This window comes from Streptopelia decaocto (genome assembly GCF_964273445.1).
Source record: "Streptopelia decaocto genome assembly, chromosome: 3".
NCBI classification, from domain to species: Eukaryota; Metazoa; Chordata; class Aves; order Columbiformes; family Columbidae; genus Streptopelia; species Streptopelia decaocto.
In genome coordinates this window covers 11240199-11261429 of record NC_138656.1, presented here as the reverse complement: position 1 = coordinate 11261429, position 21231 = coordinate 11240199, and the positions used below count along the sequence as shown (strand labels likewise).

Below are 21231 nucleotides of genomic sequence, written 5' to 3'. Positions count from 1 at the left end.
GGTTGGGGAGCAGGGAGGGGGGATAACAGTACCTGCCACAGCTTATTGTTGCCCTGTAATTAAATGTTTTATCAAAATCAAAAATTCTCAAGTAGTAACATATCACAGAATCACAGAATGTTAGGGATTGGAAGGGACCTCAAAAGATCAGCCAGTCCAGTCCCCCTGCCAGAGCAGGAACACCTAGATGAGGTTACACAAGAAGGCGTCCAGGAGGGTTTTTAATATCTCCAGAGAAGGAGACTCCACAACCCCCCTGGTCAGCCTGTTCCAGTGTTCTGTCACCCTCACTGTGAAGAAGTTTCTTCTCAAATTTAAGTGGAACCTCCTGTGTTCCAGTTTATACCCATTGACTCTTGTCCTATCATTGTTTGTCACTGAGAAGAGCCTGGCTCCACCCTCATGACACTCACCCTTTACATATTTATAAACATTAATGAGGTGACCCCTCAGTCTCCTCCAAGCTGAAGAGACCCAGCTCCCTCAGCCTTTCCTCATATGGGAGATGCTCCACTGCCTTTATCATCTTTGTTGCCCTATGCTGGACTCTCTCCAGCAGTTCCCTGTCCTTCTTGAACTGAGGGGCCCAGAATGGGACACAATATTCCAGATGTGGTCTCACCAGGGCAGAGTAGAGGGGAAGGAGAACCTCTCTCTACCTACTAACCACCCCCTTTCTAATACACCCCAGGATGCCATTGGCCTTCCTGGCCACAAGGGTACAGTGCTGGCTCATGGTCATCCTCCTGTCCACCAGGACCCCCAGGTCCCTTTCTCCTACACTGCTCTCTAACAGGTTGTTCCTCAACTTATACTGGAACCTGGGGTTGTTCCTGCCCAGATGTAAGATTCTACATTTGCCCTTGTTATATTTCATTAAATTTTTCCCCGCTCAACTCTCCAGCCTGTCCAGGTCTCGCTGGATGGCAGCACAGCCTTCTGGCCTATCAGCCACTCCTCCCAGCTTTGTGTCATCAGCAAACTTGGTGACAGTGCACTCTGTTCCCTCATCCAAGTCACTGATGAATATATTGAATAATACTGGTCGAGTACTGACCCTTGAGAGACTGCTCTAGATACAGGCCTCCAACTAGACTCTGCCCCATTGACCCCAACTCTCTGGCTTCTTTCCTTCAGCCAGTTCCCAGTCCACCTCACTACCTGATCATCAAGTCCACATTTCCTCAGTTTAGCAGCAAGGACGCTGTGGGAAACTGTGTCAAATGCTTTACTGAAGTCAAGGCAGACCACATCCACTGCTTTGCCATCATCTATCCACCTCGTTATGTCTTCACAAAAGGCTATGAGGTTGGTTAAGCATGACTTCCCCTTGGTGAAGCCATGTTGACTGCCCCTAATGACCCTCTTATCCTTGATATGCCTTGAGATGGCACCAAGGATAAGTTGTTCCATCACCTTCCCAGGGATGGAGGTGAGGCTGACCAGTCTATAGGTACCTGGGTCCTCCTTCTTGCCCTTTTTGAAGACTGGAGTGACATTGCTTTCCTACAGTCCTCAGGCACCTCTTTCGTTTCCCATAACTTAGATGGGGAGAGTGGCCTAGCAATTACTTCAGCCAGCTCCCTCAGCACCCGCAGGTGCATCCCCTCCAGACCCATGGATTTATGGATGTCTAGATTGCCTTGTTGATGAGGACTGGGTTAGGGAGTAATTAAGCAGACTCCTCCATTGTCCTGACTTCCTCTGGGGCCTCAGGGGTATGGGGCTCCTCAGGACAGCCTCTGGCAGAGTAGACAGAGACAAGGTATTCAGTAACTCTGCCTTCTCTGTATCTTCTGTCACCAGGGCACCCACCTCATTCAGCAGTGGGCCTACATTGCCTCTTGTGTTAGTTTTATCTGCCATGCATTTGAAGAAACTCTTTCTGTTGTCCTTGACCCCTCTCACCAGGTTTAATTCTAAGGAGGCCTTAGCTTTCCTAGTTGCCTCCCTACATCCTCTGATAATAGCCTTGTATTATTCCCAAGTGGCCAGCCCCTCCTTCCATGATCTGTAAACTCTCCTCTTCCACTTGAGCTTACCCAGCAGTTCCTTGTCTAACCACATAAGTCTCCTGGCTCCCTTCCTTGACTTCCTAAGTGTCGGGATGCTCTGATCTTGAGCTTGGTAGAAGCAGTCCCTGCATGCTAACCAACTATCTTGGGCCCCTTTACCTTCAAGCAGCCTTGCCCATGGGATTTCCCCTAGCAATTGTTTGAAAAGGCCAAAGTTTGCCCTGCTGAAATCCAGGGTTGCAATTCTGCTTGCTATCCTGCTTCTGCCACAACAGATCCTGAACTCCACCATCTCATGGTCGCTGCAACCAAGGCAGCCCTCAACCTCAAGTGCTTCAACCAGACCCTGCTTGTTAGTGAGGATGAGATCCAGCAGTGCACCTCTCCTAGTCGGCTCCTCCACCATCTGCATGAGGAAGTTATCATCAAGGCACTGGAGGAACCTCCTAGACTGTGGCTGGCTGGCTGAGCAGTCCTTCCAGCAAACATCAGGGAAGTTAAAATGCCCCATGACAACCAGGGCCTGTGATTATGAGGCTGCTCTCAGCTGCCTGTAGAAGGCCTCATCAACTACCTCACCCTGACCTGGTGGCCTGTAGTAGACACCCACAACAGTATCACCCCTGACAGCCTGCCCCTTAATTCTCACCCATAGACTCTCAACTCGTTCCTCATCCATGCCTGGACAGTACTCAATACATTGTAGTTGTTCTTTCACATAAAGAGCAACTCCACCACCACGCCTGGCTGGCCTGTCTTTCCTGAAAAGGACATAGTCATCCATGACCACATTCCAGTCATGTGAGCTGTCCCACCATGTTTCTGTAATTGCCATCGGATCATAATCCCCTGATGGAACACAGGTTTCTAACTTGTCCTGTTTATTCCCCATGCTGCACACATTGGTGTACAGGCATTTCAGGGAGCAAGATGAGCACACTGATTTCACCCTAGGGTTATAGGAGGCCTCCCAGTCTTCCCCAATTCTAGAGTGCTGCCCCACTGATGCAAGCCCAGCTACAACCCCACCTCCTTCAAATCTAGTTTAAAGCTCCCCAAATGAGCCCTGCTAATTCCTGCCCCAGCATCCTTTTGCTCCTGTGAGATAAATCTTTCCCACATATCACGGTCTGTCTTTTTCCATGTATCAAGTCACTGGAGACAGATACTACAATCTGGGTGCTGTCTAAGCCTGACTGTTCGTTTGTAACCTCATCCTTCTAAAAAGCTGTAATTTTAAGAAGCTTCTTAAGAACATTTGCTGCTGGCTTCTGTGTGACACTAAAATCAGCCTGCAGGAACAGCAGCAGTCTCAAGTAACATTAACTGGAGCTCAGCTGCATGGCTCTAGTACTATAAGCAGCAAGCTGCGGCAGTCTAAGCCATACTCAAGGCTGCCACAATCAGCCCAGACTGAAAGCAGGCTGTGTGGATATGCTAAACAGCAGAAGGGAAAATGAAAAAGCATTCATTTACCTGGACAACATTGGGATATAGTGCAGCACACAACATAGCTGAGATCAGCTTGATGTTTTCTGCATTCGTATTTGCCTGTGAAATTAATGCGTGCATTAGGTATTCTACAGGTAGGTCTATAAAGGTAAAGCCCCGCTTCTGAAATAATTGAATTCCTGAAACTTGTTTATTTTTATAGCTGCACTGCTGTGCTTTACAGGGGAGGACCAGCTACTGCTCCTAAGGTCTCAGGATAGACCTGGGCTGTGTTCCCCACCCACTATTAATGGAGCAAATTGGCCACCAACTATCTTGATGCAGTTAGTGGCAAATTGTTCCCTAATGTCTGACTACAAAGCATTTTGCCCCTGAGAGAAAGGAAGCACAAGCTGTCCCAATACACAGTGATACTCTACAACTACCAAACCCTTATCACCCCATCATGTAGCCCTAGGAGATCTCTAGCTCTGGAGGTGCTGCTTTCTGAGGACTGTCTGCAATGCTGAAATATTTCACTGCCTGCTCTGTAATGTTCCCAAAATAAGATTGGCAATAATCCCAACATTCAGGCAAGGTTGTGAGTCAAACCCCTACCTTTCCACCACTTGCTGACTTTAAATATGTCTAGTCAGCAGTGTTTCACTGTCTCAATGGAGCAAGTTTCAGCTCACTTCCATATCTGGACCTGTTTCTCCCAGGCACATAAAGCCTCATGCAAATCAAGGCTGGTACCAGCATATCCAATGTGCACGGAGGAAGAACAGAGCAGGCAGGAGCTGAGTGTTGCCAGTGTGAGATTACAAAGTAAGGCTGTGGCAAGAAGCCCATTAGTCTAGAGCCCACCTGGCACCCAGGTCAAATTAAAAACTGCAGCACTGTTTTGGAACACTGAAATGCTGTGAATTACCTCTTCTCCTGTGGCATCCAACACGCCATCACCTCCTTGGGACCATTTCTTCTCAATGTCCCTGGCTCTTAACCCCTCCTTCACAAACCCGATGTCAGAAAGCAGCTCTGTGAATTGCCGTTTCAAGCTGGCAATTTCCTATAAACAGATAAAGGGCAGTGACGGGTGCCACAGAGAGCAAGGAGAGCCTTCACCAGTCGCTTATTTTCATCACTAGGACTCTCTTTCACCACTAGGACTCTCTCTCTCAACCAGTCCCCATGCAAGATCACAAAAACTAACTTACCTGAAGAACTCTTCCTGACAGAAAATTCTCCCTGCAGTAGTTGTAGCTCGCCTGAGAGCCCTTTTGGATACTTAAACGCCATCCCTAATTGAGAATGTGGGAGGAAACCTTTAATAAAAGGTTTCAGCTTGAATTTCAAGCACATCACAAACCTGTGAGAGAGGCTACTAAATTTTACCTCACCTTATAGGCCTGGAGAAGAGCCAGGTAGTCACTGTTTCCTACTGCAAACTCCAACTTCTTTTTGTTTGCTTCTTCCCTTTTATCCCATGGTGAGACCTAGACAGGGAGTAACAGATTAAGCGTGTTCCTCGCCTCACAACTTAGACAAGCCATTGTGAGAGCTGCATCACAAATAATATTCACAGCCCCTCACAGGTCAGAATGCAAAGTTTTTCCTTGGATAACAAAAAATATGAAGCATTCAAAAATGCCAAGTCAACAGCGGAGCACCTAAGCCCATTGCCCTATCTAACCACAAGAGATCCAAAGGCAAATCTGTGACTGACTAGCTCACAGAAAAATTTTCATTTTGGCCAGATGTCTCTGCAGTTGCAGAATGCCAAGATCCATGAAAAACAGTGTCTCACAAACCTTAGCAAGTTAATTGAGCTGAAGCTCAAATGACAATGCCTATGATAGAGAAAAGCGCATCAAGCCTAAAATCCACCTGGGTCTGAGAGACAAAAAAGGCCATAGTAACTCAGGATATCAGCATATAGAAACTTATGCTGTAAAAAATGCCCAATAAGCCTACGGAAAACAACATGCAATAACTAGAACAATCTATTCCTAATTCTCTCCCAACTATCCTCAATTCAAACTATTTGCACTACTAACAACTGCAATAAAAACTTCAAGAAAGTCTGATTTTTCTTGCAAGTTTGTACATTGCAGTGGAAGATTAACAACAGTAAGAGCATCTGTAAGTACAGCAGCTAATTCAAAAACCCAAAGTGAAAGTGAGAACCACACCAACCGAGATCCAAACTGAACTCTGGGTTCACAGCTGAGACATGTCGACTTCATTATTATCACTGTTTTGTCAATATTTCTAACTGCTTCTTCTATTACCATTCATTTTCCTTTTTTTACACAAAATTTGGACAAAATGGACTGGTTGTACTTCTTAGTTCAGATTAAAACTAACATCCACTCTGTTACTACTGCTCACTCATAATATAAATAACATTCTCATCGCTGCTGCATGGTTTTGATCTTCTGCTTATAACTAGACTTTTTTAATGAGCACTGCAACAATGTAGGCTAAAAAGGAGAAATAAAATTACTCAGGTTTTGTATGCTGCAAGTTTTGCTGCTGCGTGAAAACATACCACTTTCAAAGCAGGATACACTTACAAAAGGCGACTTAAAGGCCAGACTGGCTGCTATAGTCAGTGCAGGATCCAGGCAGCGGAAGATGGTGCCAAACAGCATTAGCTTGCCAATCCTGACATCAACAGGCAGAGAAGCCAAGTGATATCCCAAAGGGGTGAGCTTTTCATCTGGAGTTAATGCTCCTAAATCTTGTAGCCGCAGCTTTGATGCTTGCAAAGACTCGGTTCTAGGGGGCTCAATTAGTCGTGATAAGACAGAGTGAAGAGTCTGTGCAGTAAACATCTCCAGAATCTTAATTCTTAAGAAAAAAAAAAAAAAGAATAAAAAAGAAAGAAAAAAATAAAAGCAGCTAAGTTCCATACACAGGACAAAAAAGCAAACTTTTATAAAAACAAAACAAAATACCAACAGAAAACTTGCTTCCAAGAACATGTTCCCTAGAAGAGTGCCCATAACACACATTTCAAGGCAGGAATGAATGTGAAATAATAGTTGAGGAGCAATGTACTTCACCCAACTTCACAGAGTCCGTAAGAACACATTCCTGTTTAGCACACTAGGGTTTAAAGTTTTCACTGTAAAAAAATAATTTTCATGGTTTAGTTACTTTTTTGTACAAAGGGGTGCACGCTGTGCAGCAGGGATAGGAGGGCCTCTTCATTTAGTATTTGCATGATGGTGGTGCTTGATCCATGTTGTGGCTTAACTGCACTACACTGCACAGAAGCACTGCAGGGGAGTTTACAGCATGAAGTTTACATCTACCATGGGTCTGAAGTACAGGAATGCAACTGTCTTCTCCAGTAATGAGAGATCTGAGAGACATAGCTCTTCTTTCTAGGATCAGATGAGAGCTAAGGAATATGAAGAAGGACAGGGAGAACTGGTGGAGGGTGTGATCAGGGAGGGCTCTGGATGCAGAGGCAATATGATAGTAAGATCAAAGCAACCAGCCAACAGAGCCCTAGACCTCCAGAGCAAGTTTATTGGTTTCATGATGTCAGAAAACACTGAGGAAATTAAACGCCTTGGTAATGACATTCCAAGTGCTCCCCGCAGTGGAGGATGAACATTCTGCATGCTGGCTTTTATCAAGAACAGCAGCTCACCTTAGACAAAGTTGTTCCAAGGGCACTCTTTGTATTTCCGGTAACTGCTGTTTTATAAGCTGATGGTTATAGTGATGGCTACTGAAAAGATGAAAGCAGACACCTGAGGCTACACGACCTGCTCGCCCTTTCCTTTGCAGAGCGTTTGCCTTGGACACAAATGTGTCTTCCAGACTTTCCATTCCTTTGCTTGGGTCGTATCTACAGAAGAGCAAGAAAGAGGCGTATATGCACAAGTGCAGAGTGGGCAGGCTGGAGGTCAAGCAGGCAGATCACAAAATGGTTGGGGTTGGAAGGGACCTCTGGAGATCATCTAGTCCAACCCACCTGCCAAAGCAGGTTCACCCAGAACAGATTGCACAGGAATGTGTCCAGGTGACTTTTGAATGTCTCCAGAGAAGGAGACTCCACAACCTCTCTGGGCAGCCTGTTCCCGTGCTCTGGCACCCTCAGATGCTGCTAACTTCTGTATGGACAAAATTTCCACCCCTGCAGCTGGATGTGAGTCTAGACTGGCTTCCTCCACCTTGCAGCAGCTTTCTGCAGGTCAAGTTTCTTCAAGTTTTTCCCAGCTCTTCGGAAAGCTAAGTATGCAGCAGTTTCCCAGATCACAAAGCTCTGAGCAATTAATCCCAGTACCTTTTCTCTTTCATTTTTCCAGAATCAATCACATAGACCACATCATCAATGGTGACAGATGTTTCTGCAATGTTTGTAGAGATGATAATTTTGATAACTCCTTCAGGAGGCCTGAGGAACACAGCCTGCTGTTCTTCACTAGAGAGTGAAGAATGAAGTGGATAAACAACACACCTGGAAGGACAATATGACAGCATGCTCAGTGCATGTCCAGCCTTTTCCCTCTTCAGAACAATCTGCCTGCACACACTTCTGCCCCTCTTAGTATTAGACACTGCCCACAGCCATTTAAAGCAACATAAAACCAGCAAACCTCTCTGCCATATCAACTTTAAGACACATTCATAGAATCATTTAGGTTGGAAAAGACCCTTAAGATCATTGAGTTCACTGCCAAATCCACCACTAAAACATGTCCCCAAGTGCCAGGTCTACACTTCTTCTAAACACCTCCAGGGATGGTGACTCCACCACTTCCCTGGGCAGCCTGTTCCAATGCCTGACAACCCTTTCTGTGAAGAAATGTTTCCTAATATCCAATCTAAACCTCCTCTGGTGCAACTTGAGGCCATTTCTTCTTGTCCTATCACTTGCTACTTGAGAGAAGAGACCAACACCCTCCATGCTACAACCTCCTTTCAGGTACTTGTAGACAGTGATAAGGTCTCCCATCAGCCTCCTGTTCTCCAGGCTGAACAGCCCCAGATCCCTCAGCTGCTCCTCATCAGACTTGTGCTCCAGGCCCCTCACCAGCTTCATTGCCCTTCTCTGAACTCTATCCAGCACCTCAGTATCTTTCTCGTAGTGGGGGGCACAAAACTGAACAGAGGATTCGAGGTGCGGCCTCACCAGTGCAGAGCACAGGGGGTCAATCACTTTCCTAACCCTCCTGGCCACACTATTTCTGGTACATGTTCTAACAGAAGGTTGGGACATTTACACAAGGGACAGGTCTCAGAATACAGCTGAGGAAAAATTCTGCCTCTTTTGAAGAGTCCAGAATCTGCAGACTGGAAGAAATCACTCCAGCTAACCTTGCCACAGACATCTGTGTAAAAACTGTTTAGTCAAGGAGATCCAATTACATCTCCATGTAAATATCTAAGGCCAAATGCAACTACAACGGAATGTGGGTCAGCAAACATTCTGAAACAGAACAAGGACTGAGGTTTTCAACAGTCCACTGCATCATGCAGAGCATAAGACGGAGAACACTCATCACTAGGCTCTCTGAGAACTTTAACAACTAACCTTCCTGAGTTAAGGAGATAAAAAAAGAGCAAGCCAATAAGATGGTAGAAAAGGTATTACCCTGACTGGAGTCAAGACCTTCATATCACAAGCCATCTCACACATTTTATAACCTTAGCTTATCCCTGGATAAAGGCAGGCTTCATGCAGGAAGCTACTCTCTATTTATGGGTAAAGACTGACAGTTTCGGAGCTTTTCTGCCTTACCTCTTGCTGTGCCTGTTATTAAAAAGAGCATTAGACTGTAGCTGCTCATAAAGCATCTTGATTTCTGCTAGTCCAGGCAAAAATATCAACACAGCACCTGTATACGTAGATTAAAAAAAAAACAAAACCAACACTCAACAGGAAGGACAGCATGGCATTTTATCAATATGCAGAAGGCCCAAATAAAAAATCCAGCTCTGTTTTGCAATTATTGTACAAAAAGATACACAGGCTGCAACAGTCACTCACCAAAGACTTCCCAAAGTAGACAACTGTCTGACCTTCTCCATTCCATGCACATCAGAGGCTTTGTTACTCAGCTAGAACTTATTTTTTTTCAGAAATAGTCAGTAACTACAGAAACATGCAAAACATTAGCTCTGGGCTGTCTATAAGCACACAACCTCCATGAATATGTTTTATCTCTCAAGAACAAGGAAATTACCTGGGGGGTATGAATGTCTGCCAGCAACTATCCACTCCAGCAAGGCCTCAATTAATTCCAGATTAACTTTGTCCAAGTCCATGACAGACATTGTTTTCAACACTGTCTTGTTAACCCCTAGGGAAAAAGAAATAAACCACACAGTAAGTCCATATTTTGTAAAAAGCAATTGGATGCATTGAATCAGTGTGACTGCACAACCAACACCACCTTGGTTTGTTTAAACATCTGGCTTAGACCAGAGGTACCTCCATAAGCGACTCAACGTGTCACATTTCCCCTTACATGTCCTCCTCTTGTTTCAGCAGTGCTTCCTTTCTCATGCCTTACTGGGGCTCAAACCTGCCCTGTGCACAATCTAAACCAGGATTCATCTACTAGCAGAATTACATGCACATGTACTAGTGGTAAGAGGATCCAAAAGCCTTCATATGGCCACTAACAGATACATCCAGGACTACCTTCTCCGACTCTCTGTTCTCCTTTCTGATGTTTCTTACACTAAAAAAAGACACCCAGATTCCCTCACTCTTCTGACATAACAACTGTCTAGCAGGATTCCAAAGCTTTCAAGCAATGGCTATCACTCAGTACCACTGTGGAGCTCACCATAAGGGTGTGCAGGGAGGAATTTTTCAGGACTAAGCAGAAGAAGGATTTTGATGATGACAGAGTCAGAAGTTCATGGCAAGGTCTGCCTCCAAGAAGGAGGTCTGCTCCAAGAACAGATACAGAGGAGAAAGTGGAATTAAGAATGCATCTGAAAAAGCATGGAAACTGATAGTAGTTGAGAACTGTCCTTTTTTTCTTTAAAGCTGGCAGGAGATTTCTGATCTCATCTAGAAGTAGTGACCCACTTAACTTCACAAATAAAATGTCTGAACTATATACATACACTCAACATACACTATTATACGCTAACTGTCCTGGTTTTGTTAAAAACAAGTTTCTCTTTTAGTGAATTTGCCTGTCAGCTAAAGCTTTCATATTAGCTGCATTTTCCTGGAGAACCAGATACATGTTTTGGTAAACACAGCAATGGAATGCAAAGTTATTGATAAGCATGGATGCACCTCTCGCAAGAGGGGCAACGAGAAACAGGTGACCAAGACACTGACCAACTGAGTATAACATCCCACCCACGTGAATACTTCATATAAAAGTGGGAGATCACAAGGATCTCGTCCCTTTTTCCTTATGGCTGACATTAGGAGAGGACCTTGCTAGTCGTCCCTGCAAACTGAGGCCTAATGACAGACTGAATCCAGCTCTGGTTGGCTTCAGAGTCCAATACAGGATTTCGGGTGCCAGCTCTGCAGTTGCTGGGACTTTCAAGATTGGTTTTGTACATTTTGTATTATCTTCTCTATTCTTATTAGTAGCATTAGTAAAACATTGTTAATTTTTCCAACTTTCTTCTCTCTGTCCTTCTTTTCCCGCCCGATTGCCTGTCCTTAGTGGAAAGGGGGGAGAGGGAGGGGCTGAGAGGAGAAGAGGGGGGAGAGGCGGTTAACAATACATCTGCCACGGTTTTATTGTCACCCCACAATCTAAACCCTCGACACTAACATACCATGTTGGCTGGCAAATGTTATATGCCAGTTTATTGGATTTAACAACGAGCTCACCTTTATATCGTGTAAGGAGCTGCTTCAGAGTTAATTTTTGATCTGGGTCTGAATCTCTGACAACTGTGTCAGTGCCTTCCAGAAGGCCAGCACGTCTCAGGTCCTCCTCTACTTCTTCAAATGCTGTTCTTTCGTGTCTTCCATTCTGTTTGTTTTCTTGCTTTGTCTTGCGCCTGTAGGGACTATTGTCCTCTAAAACATACCTGAACAACGGAAGAACATTTAGTAGCATGGAAAGAAGTCTAAAATACTCCTTCTAATAACTAGCTACAGAGATAGGGTATCAGAAGTACTTGTATAGGAATCTGAGAGGGAATATGTGTAAGCGGGTTGCAAAACCATGGACAGTATCAATGTCAAGGTGTCCTTCCATATTCAGATGTTAGTCTTTTAAAAGCTGTGATGCAAAAGACTACGACTGCAAACATGAGTGGGCAGCTCAGAGCAAAAATCTGCAAGTAATTTAGAATACCTGATCAATTTATCATGTGGAATATCTGAGCTGCTGTGACTCTTCAGTAAGTGCAAATGGTAACAGGAATATGGTACCTGAACAGCAAGGTAGGGCTTACAAAAAAGAATTGTTTGGTATCCTGCATTTCTCACCTTCAGTGCTGAAATCTACCTTCAGATTTATTTTGTTTGCTAATGTCTAACCACCACTGAAAAAAGTGAAATACAAGCACTGACAAACTCTTAATGGCAAAGTTCACCTTTTCTTCAGTACTTATATAGTATCTAATGTAGAAAGGCTTGTTTTGGCATGAGAACCTAGACCTCACTGTAGTATAAGAAGTATGGTTTAAAGTCAGGCTTTAGTAGAACTCTGAGACTGTAGGTGATGGGGGAGATTTGAGAGCATTTCATTTTAAAATTTATGCTCAGAACTACTGCTGTCTCAACGTCAACAGTGCAACCTCAAAGGCCAAATACATCTGAAAGTGCTTGGCAATTTCACACCTTGTCATTGCAATCACATCTTCCAGAAAAAACTGATCCACGGGAAATGTTCGACCTAAAAAAAAAAAAAAAAAAAAAAGAGAATAAATCTGCACGCCACAAAACACGCAGAAAAGAGGAAAAAGACAGAAGATGGCTACAATTTCACACAGGCTATCATGTCATACACTGCCTTCACAGCTCTCATCTATACTGCACTCTTCAACGTAATTTCCGTCCAGGACAAACTGTGGATGTTTTCCAGGCATGGCTTGGCAACATGCGCTTACACAATCAGAAAAGGGTTGATACACTGACACGAACATATCCGTGAGCCTACATGTTTGTGTCACGCTCCATGTAGTAACTTAGCAATTTAAAAGGCACATTTGGCTAAATGTGTACACATCCAGCTGGATCCTCTCACTGCTTCTTTTTCACAAGAACAGAGAAGAGTCTTCAGGGAGCCTTCAGGGAAGCACAACATGTACACCATGTCACTTGTCTTTTGGGAAAGGAAATTCTGCTGGTATTGAAACAGCACAAAAAAAGAGACTCCATTTCCAAGTCTTCTTTCACCTACATCTCCTTGGTCTTTCCTTCTAAGCCCTTGGAACTGTATTTCTTGTATAAATCCTCACATTGCCACTTGGCAAATGAGCCCCTTGCTCTTGAATTGAGCAACACTTCACAAGCAGAAACACTGAAAACAAACCCCTAAAACAACAAAAGTGACAAGACAATAAAAATAAATGGTTTTCACCTGGTATGTTAATAATTGGACAGCAGTGAAAGTACTGAGAAAAAAGCTCCGCATTCAAGGTGGCACTCATTAGTATAATGCGCAGGTCTGGCCTCTGAACCATTATATCCTTCAAAATCAGCAGCAAGAAGTCACTGAAGAAAACAAGCAAAAGGACATTTGAATTTCTTCAGTGTTAACTTTCAGAGTCTGTTTTTTCTCTCCATTCTGTCCACCTTCCTGGTGTTTTCAGTAGCACGATGATACCATCACAGAAGCATGAGGTTTTCAGAATGGCTGGAGGTTAACAGTGCAATAAATTAATGGAAAGCAATCTGCTTACTTTTTGGTTGTCCCTTACTAAAGTGTCAGGATTACTTGGCAAATTCATTTAAGCAATAAAAAGCTCTAGCCACTTCATAAATTAATTATAATAATGACAACACAAGAACATTAAATAACAAATTAACTCAAAGTAACAGGTGAATCCTTTTGCTCCTCTTCCTCACTGGAAGAGTCATTCAGATTTACCCATTTCCCTGCTCCCTACATATTTATAGCTTTTGTGGCATGCCTAGAAGACTCGCTAGAAGTGATTTTAGATAAGAAGAATCCTTGAGAAATACCAGCCCTTTTATAAGGCTAAAATATAATCTGACCTGCAGAATAATGGTCCACAGTCAAAGCCTCCTGGAAACTCACTGCATTGCAGTGTTTCACAAGAAAAACATCAAAGAAAAGGATCCTTGCCACTTAGTTTACAGAGATACTGACAGACACCTTTTGCCTGGCATCAGCAAAACTGCAGGAGGCTGGAGCAGGCCAGGATAAGACTGTCTAGAACTAGTAAAATCTATAGACTAAAAGAAAATGTGAGCACTTGTCTCTTGCAGGTGCTCTGCTGAAACCTCCATCAGGAGAAATAATTCCCAAAAGGGCATGTGAAGAATCAGGATATTGGGTAAAAGCTGGAACAAGGGATTAAGAACCAGACAACTGTGGTTAAAAAGTTATTTAACCCTCCAGTCCCATCCAAAATCTCCTTCAACACCATTGTGATGTGATAGCAAACTGGAGGCATATAAATTTAAGAGACGTGCTTTCTTTGCAAGCTGCTGCAACACAACTTCCTACTGCCCAAAGATAAGAACTTAAAACCAGACTCCTACCATCCCATGATACTGCCACAGGATCAGCAAGTCTGACTTCAGTTACTTGCACCTTAGTCACCTTTATCCTCCAGTCTATGTTTCTTCATTTTGCTTATGGGATGAGAGATTATTTACCTTTCTTCTGTTCTTTCATGAACTTCATCGACAATAACATGTGTGATTCCCTGCAAAGTCAGATCTCCTTCCAGCCTTCTCAACAGCACACCAGTAGTGCAGTACAAGAGTCTGGTAGCTGAGGACTTGAATGGTAAGAAAGCGCATTCAGTTGACTTTGTGCAACTTAACATAGTGCAAAGAGAATACACGTTGCTGTAAAGCGTTTGGTTTCAGCCGCATGCCAGGTTTGACAGAAGGGGAACAAGCAATCCCAACTAGAGATGGACTGAACGATTTTTCTTTCTCGATTAAAACTTAAGAGCATCTGCTTCTTACCAAGGTGCATTGCTAACTATAAGGTGTAAACAAAAAATCTGAACTGTTTTTCCTGGCAGTTGCTTTCTGATAAACAACTCATATATCTGTACCTAGAATGATTTAGTTAATCTCTCTTTTAACATTGTTCTTGGAAAAAGCAATCAGCTACAATGTAGACAACACTTCACTTCCAGGATAGCAGCTTGAAATCAATCTCCCCTTCTGACTGACTGAAGCTGTACCCTTCAGTCTCCACTTGGGTGACAAATGGAAATTGAGACAAGTGGAAATGAAGTCAGTAGCCTTCCAGAGGACCCAAGTATTACTCATACTCTCAGATCCCTTCACCTGTCTCAACAGAAATCGAAACAACACAAGACCTAGGACTGCACTCTCATTCTGTAAAGTGGACTGTGCAACTTGAGATGAAATAAAATACAGAATATATTTCATAATATATTATAAGATACAAGCGATACAGACTTGCTTATCTCACTTTATGGCAGATATAGGGCAGAGAATCTGTATGCTAGAGAAGCACTAAGCACATTTTAATAGAACTAAATGAAAACCAACAGGCAATGTATATATACCTTTACACTTTCTAGACGGATCTGGTATCCAACAGTGAGTCCAATCCTTTCTGTTCTTTCTTTGGCTACACGTTCAGCCACAGAAATGGCAGAGATCCTGCGAGGCTGAGTGCAGATGATGTTTGCAACATTGCTTGGAGATCCTTGCAACGAAGCATCCAAAATAAACTGAGGAATCTGAGTGGTTTTCCCACATCTGCATGACAAAATCAGGGATTAATTAAAAACAAACAAAAAACCCCACCTTCCATCCATATAAATTAAGACTACTGCATTCCACTTGAAATAAGCCTAGTTTCATTAGTGTCATCCTTCACATGAAGTTCACCAAGGACTGCTGTCACCGGTCACACGTGGAACAGGTCCCTAACCTTTTCAGGTTATTTCACATTCTTCCACATATACTTCGATACATAAAGTCTGTATGTGCAATCACACTCTTACCCCGTCATGCCGCTCACAACAAGAACTTGGTGGTTCTTCAGCAAATCAAGAATGTTTTCTCTCTCTTGCCATGCAGGGAGTTTCTGTCTTTCATATAACAGTGACTGGTAGTGCCTAGAAGACTGATGTAGAAAAACAGCATGGCAGTCAGAAGACCACTGGGGTGGAACAGAACCATTTGAAACAGCAGCCTGTGTCTTAAATATATATTTCTCTAAAGTAACCACGAAAACAGATATCCTGTTCTGTACACTGTACCTTCTTCAGATGAAATTGCGTGCAGATTTTAACATTTTCTTTATACAGAGACTTTGCCTGTACATCATACTTTTTGGAAAGCTTTTTCTTGAGGTTCACATAACTCTCATTCTCCACAACAACTTGTTCATCTTCCTCCTCCTGTTTTGCCACCTCCTCTTTTTCCTGAGGCTCTGACACTGTTGGGGCTTGAGACAGAGAATGTACAGTTAGGTATTCTTGTTACTAAGGAACAGGACCTCATCAGTACCACAGAAAAGATGCATGTTCCAAGAGCATTCTCAACAAAGAACCTTGTTAGACTGGATCTGAGGGTCTGCAGGACTGTTTTTGACATGTCTTTAGTTCACTACCAGCAAACCTCTCAGGCCAGGAAACAAACCACAACCTCTCCAGCTCCAACCTACTTGTCACTAGGCCTGTTCCAGCTGTACTATGGTCTGGGTGGCCATATGGTGAACCAGACTGGTAATTGGTTTGCCTTCCTGACCATTTTTAATGTGTCTCAGCTCCCCTTTCCAATTCACCACATGACCACTTCTGTGGAACATGAGACTGTGATGGCAGCACCATCTTAAGTTCATTAAAACTACACTGTAACATTAAGTGTTAAGCCACTGCCAAGTACTTTTAAACCAAGGCGGAAACTGGACCAGGTACTTTGGTGCCTATTGCCTATCAACTGAAATGGAATTTGCTTGGACAGTAAGCCAGTCCTTTAAGGTTTTAAGGCTACATTTATCTAAACAAGGTATTTTATAACATAAGGAAGACTATTTGGAATCTCTGATTTCAATTTCTGAAACAAAGCTGTCTTTCTGTGGAGCTGTTAAAAAAATTGAACTATTTATTTTACTATGATCAAAAAAATAGGCAGTCACTATTTAGGTGCTCTAAAACATGATGCAGTTGCTCTTGAAAACCCTCTTGAAGAAAATTTGTCTTAGATAAAACACTTTTGCAATTGAGAGCTTGAAGGTCATCTATGCCACAGAGTTGCTGTCACCCTGCCATAAGTGACACAGTCCTAAGTTTCCCCTTGTGAAATCAACCTAGTTGCAAAAAAAAGGATGACGTTATAAACAACATTGTAGAACTGCTTGCAACATTTACTTAGCCTTAAATTCATGTTTACAAAATTAATTTTGAGGAGGGGTGAGTAATTTTAAGTAGTCTATCTAAAAACCTAAGATGTTTCTGAACTGATGAGTAGCAGACGCACCAAAGCTTGAAAACAACCTTCCCCATTCTCTTCCAAGCACAATTCTCTGGTCAGTTTTGGTAAGCTCACACCACACCTCTCAATTGATTGTGTGGGAACAGGCATCATTCACTCTGCCAACACAAAGTCACTTGCTCTTTGCTCCTTTAACTCAGTTCTTGCCAGCAGAAAACCCCTCTGCTGCAGCTTTATTATGGAAGTGACTTTCTGAGGTACAGACAGATCTGGCTCACCACATGCCCTTAATCTCTGGACACAGATTTGTAACAGATGCCTGAATTGGGGCCTCTGCCTTTTTTTTTTTTTTTTCCTTTGGTGATCTTTTTGACTTTTCTTAGCCCATGAACTGTGGAGGGAAATTTGGTGTACCTTCGGACATTCGATTTGAACCAGATGTACTCTCCACTTGTAGCTTTATGGAAGATGTAGCCAGCAGGGACGCGGGAGGAACACTATACTTGTGGTGCGTATTTTTAAGTAACGTGCTTATTTCAGATTCATCTTCTAAACAAGTCACCAAGGTGTACACCACTGGTTCATTAGACTCTGCAGCCACCAAAGCCTTTCCAAAGAGGAATTCAGCAATGTGTAAACGACAAGCAAGAGGTAGATTCTCATCAGTGGAATAAAAGGCCACTAGAGGTGCCTGGAGTGGATACTTGTTTTCTTCAGGAAATCTTACTTCAAGTTCATATACAGGACCATCACTGTTAGCTCTGAGATGAGCATCATCTACAGAGTTCTTGGCTGGTTTTAGTAGGTGGTTTGGAGGGAATTCATGTGTAAATCTGCATTTTGAACCAAATCTGCAGCCTCCTTGGAGATAAAATTTACATATTTCCTTTGAAGTCTGCTTTGCTGTGCCCTTAGTACAACCACCCTTTTCTTTAGATTTGGTGAGCCTGTTTGCTAGGTACTCCAAGTCCAAACTAAAAGTCCAAACTCGGTTTTGAATTCTTTCTACAAATTTTTCTCCACAGATTGACCGGAGGGCAAGAGCCTCTTCTTGTCTCTGTTCTAAATATTCTTGACTGGCTTCAGCAGCTGTTGCAGAAACCTGCATCTTCTCTCCATATCTTTCAGTAAAGCACTGCAATAGCAAATACTCCAATGATGCCCCAATGTTACCATTGCAGGATCTCAGCACTGTCCTACAACGCTCACTGTCAAAACCATACCTGCAACAAAATAGACAACATGGCAACAAGTGAGTGACAGAGACTTGTAGGAAGAAAAATAACCACAAAACTGCTTGTTTAGGCTTACAGACAGGAAGCAAGTAGGGCAAAGAAGGCCATCGGGATGCTGGGCTGCATTACAAAGGCATCGTCACCAGAGACAAAGAAGTCATTATCCCACTCAGTTCTTGTCAGGCCACACCTGGAATACTGTGGCCGGTTTTGGTCCCCACTATACACAAAAGATGTGTGTCCACACAAATCTGGACACGGTCCAGAGAAGGGCCACAAAGATGATCCAAGGACTGGGAAGCTGCCATATGAGGAAAGTCTGAGAGAACTGGGCTTGTTAAGCCTTGAGAAAATAAGGCTTAGGGGAGACCTCATCACCATGTTCCAGTATTTAAAGGGTGGCTACAAAGAAGATGGAGACTCCCGTTTCACAAGGAGTCACCTCGAAAAAATGAGGAGTAATGGGTACAAGTCACTCCTGGGGAGATTCTGATTGGACACAAGAGGGAAATTTTCACAATAAGAACCATTGGAATAATCTCCACAGATAAGTGGTGGACTCCCCAGCACTGGGCACTTTCAAGATGCAGGTGGACAGGGTGCTGGGCCATCTTGTCTAGACTGTGCTTTTGACAAGAAAGGTTGGAACAGATGATCCTCTGGTCCCTTCCAACCTGGTATTCTATTATTATATGATCAAAATATTTATGCTGCTTTAAAGGACAGTGGCAGGAAGTAATTTGGTGTCTGTGAATGCTAGTCTGTTGTTTACAAGGTGACAAATTAGTTTATGTAGCAACTATCTCACACCCCAGAATGTAGCACATAAGTTACAAGATTAGATTTCCCAGTTGAACTATATAATTTAAACTCTTCAGGAAAAAAATAAAATCAGTCTTTTCACATATAAAACACTCTTAACCTAAGCAAAAATAGTTAATAAATGTTAATATCTGAGCAAAATGGATGAAGAATACCTACAAGGTTTAGAAACATTATCTATCTGGAAGAAACATACATATAACAGCAATTCTCCCTGAGCTTTCCCAATATCTGTTTCATTGCCTTGGAGAAAGAACTGAAAACTTCACTGGAAAAAAGGGTGGAGTGATTTATTTTCAAAAAAACATTATTTTAAATCCATCTAGTCGATTAAATTTGTAGGAGATACAAACTTATCAGTTCTGCACACAGTACTTCCCTGGAATCAAGAGGAAGTCAAAGCAGTGAGGGCTTACAGAACTGAAAATAGTGATTTATCTCATAAAGATACAAATAATTCACTGAAAAGCATCACCTGGAGAGTTTGTTCACAGCGAATGAAGACACTTCAATTTCCATAATTCTACGCTCAGCTGGCTCAACAGACAGCGTTGGTATTATGTCAGAAACTTCCTGATCTGTTGACCAGCACTGTTCATCATCAAGGTAATCAGGTTCATCATAGTCTTCACCAGAACCAGCTACTCTGATAAAAAGAGTTACCAAATTAAAATGAAACAAGATTTTACTGTTGAATAGACACAAAACTCTGCCTCTGCAGTTTTAAATCCTCCGTTTAAATGGAGGGTTCTGCTAGCCCTTGCCCAGAGTCGATACTGTAGAAGAACAAAGCAGACTCAAACCCACAGGATTTCAGATCAAATTAAAAGGGAAAAGAGAATACTCTTTTAATGTGTAACAGTGTGCCTGTTAATGCATGCTCATCTAAAAGACCTAGAAGTAGTGCCTCCATTTAAACTCACTCTGATTCAGGAGCCAGCTCCTGCCCTTGAAGCTCCTGAAGCAGTTCTTTCACTCTTCTCTGATTCTCTGATGTCATGTGTATGGTCTGCAGAGGCATTCTCACTTCAGGTCTCTGTTTCCTTTCCCCTCCTCTTCTGGCAGGGGCATTTGATCTAAAAATTAGAACATAACAAAGACTTATTTGCCTGGTTTAAGTGATCTTGACTGAATTGGGATATATTAGGACCTAACCCTGTAATTCAAACAAAAAAAAAACAAAACAAGTCCACCCACCTAAGGATTATTCAGTTGGGTTCATTCTTACATGACCAGGATGTGTGTGTGTCTGCATCTGCACACACATATGCATGAATATTTTATCCTATGTCAAATCCAAAGTTATTTAATATATGCTTTGCTAGGTAAAGCTATTCTCTGACTACAGTACAACCATTAGAATACATTCAGGATACTAAATTAACTCTAAATTGCTTTTTTTTCATGGCCAAGCTTCTGCTTGTAACGCACAAAAATGAACATCCTGTGTTTATTAGTATTTTCTGATCAAAGATGTTCTGAAATTACTTTATGACCAAACAAGAAAATCAGAGGTTCTAATCTCATTTAAAAAACCCCACTTTTCTTAGCTATGTTTAAAATGTTAATTAAAAAAGACATGTCAAAACTGCTTTATAATGAAACAGCTTAATCACCCCTTCACTCTTCTGTATACTCAAAGATGTCCAAAAAACAGCCCCAAAGTATCCCATACTTCCCCAAATTAACAGAAAGACCTTGATTCCAGCCTTGGTTCCTCAAAGAGACAGAAATCATCCCCATCATCCCAAATTTTGGTTGAACATTTCCTATTTCCACCAAGTTGACACTTGTTTGAATGGCCTCCTCCTCTTCCTCCTCTTCTTCCACTGCCTTCTCTCCCTCTCCCTCCTCCTCTGTTGGGCTTTCCTCTTTTCCTCACAGCTGAACTCATGTTCTCTTGCTGAGGAAGGGAGAAAAAACAGCCCTTAGTATTGAAGATGATTTAGCACATTGCAAATGTCTGGGCACACATTAAATTATTTGTTTTTCCATGTGACAAGAGAAAATACCCTCTCAAACTACAGTATAATTACCCCTATGTTGTTGTATTTGTACACATCCAAGGCAAAGCACATTCTTCTGGAGCACTGTTAAACAAGTTCTGTGGTTTTAGAAAAAAGAAGCAATATTCCTCACAGCTATTCAACCAAAA

General features: G+C 42.6%; 1 protein-coding gene across 2 annotated transcripts in view; it reads right to left on the bottom strand.

Moving 5' to 3' along the window:
* The window catches only part of DHX57 (DExH-box helicase 57), a 23360-nt gene extending 2381 nt beyond the window's left edge, over nucleotides 1–20979 (bottom strand). The window contains exons 1-20 of one of the 2 annotated variants that reach the window (XM_082047992.1): nucleotides 20774–20979; nucleotides 20000–20152; nucleotides 19552–19722; nucleotides 17434–18242; nucleotides 15843–16030; nucleotides 15585–15706; nucleotides 15141–15336; nucleotides 14248–14372; nucleotides 12983–13116; nucleotides 12241–12295; nucleotides 11281–11483; nucleotides 9653–9769; nucleotides 9208–9304; nucleotides 7750–7923; nucleotides 7111–7311; nucleotides 6023–6299; nucleotides 4847–4942; nucleotides 4664–4747; nucleotides 4378–4515; nucleotides 3492–3566 (exon numbers count right to left, since the gene is read on the bottom strand). In XM_082047992.1, the coding sequence (XP_081904118.1) occupies nucleotides 3492–3566; nucleotides 4378–4515; nucleotides 4664–4747; nucleotides 4847–4942; nucleotides 6023–6299; nucleotides 7111–7311; nucleotides 7750–7923; nucleotides 9208–9304; nucleotides 9653–9769; nucleotides 11281–11483; nucleotides 12241–12295; nucleotides 12983–13116; nucleotides 14248–14372; nucleotides 15141–15336; nucleotides 15585–15706; nucleotides 15843–16030; nucleotides 17434–18242; nucleotides 19552–19722; nucleotides 20000–20152; nucleotides 20774–20970 (3612 nt within the window). In that variant the 5' untranslated portion in view covers nucleotides 20971–20979. Of the gene's footprint in view, nucleotides 1–3491; nucleotides 3567–4377; nucleotides 4516–4663; nucleotides 4748–4846; nucleotides 4943–6022; nucleotides 6300–7110; nucleotides 7312–7749; nucleotides 7924–9207; nucleotides 9305–9652; nucleotides 9770–11280; nucleotides 11484–12240; nucleotides 12296–12982; nucleotides 13117–14247; nucleotides 14373–15140; nucleotides 15337–15584; nucleotides 15707–15842; nucleotides 16031–17433; nucleotides 18243–19551; nucleotides 19723–19999; nucleotides 20153–20773 lie in introns of those variants that run through there. The other variant, XM_082047993.1, reaches the window with a different exon arrangement.
* Between the last annotated feature and the right edge of the window lie 252 nt (nucleotides 20980–21231).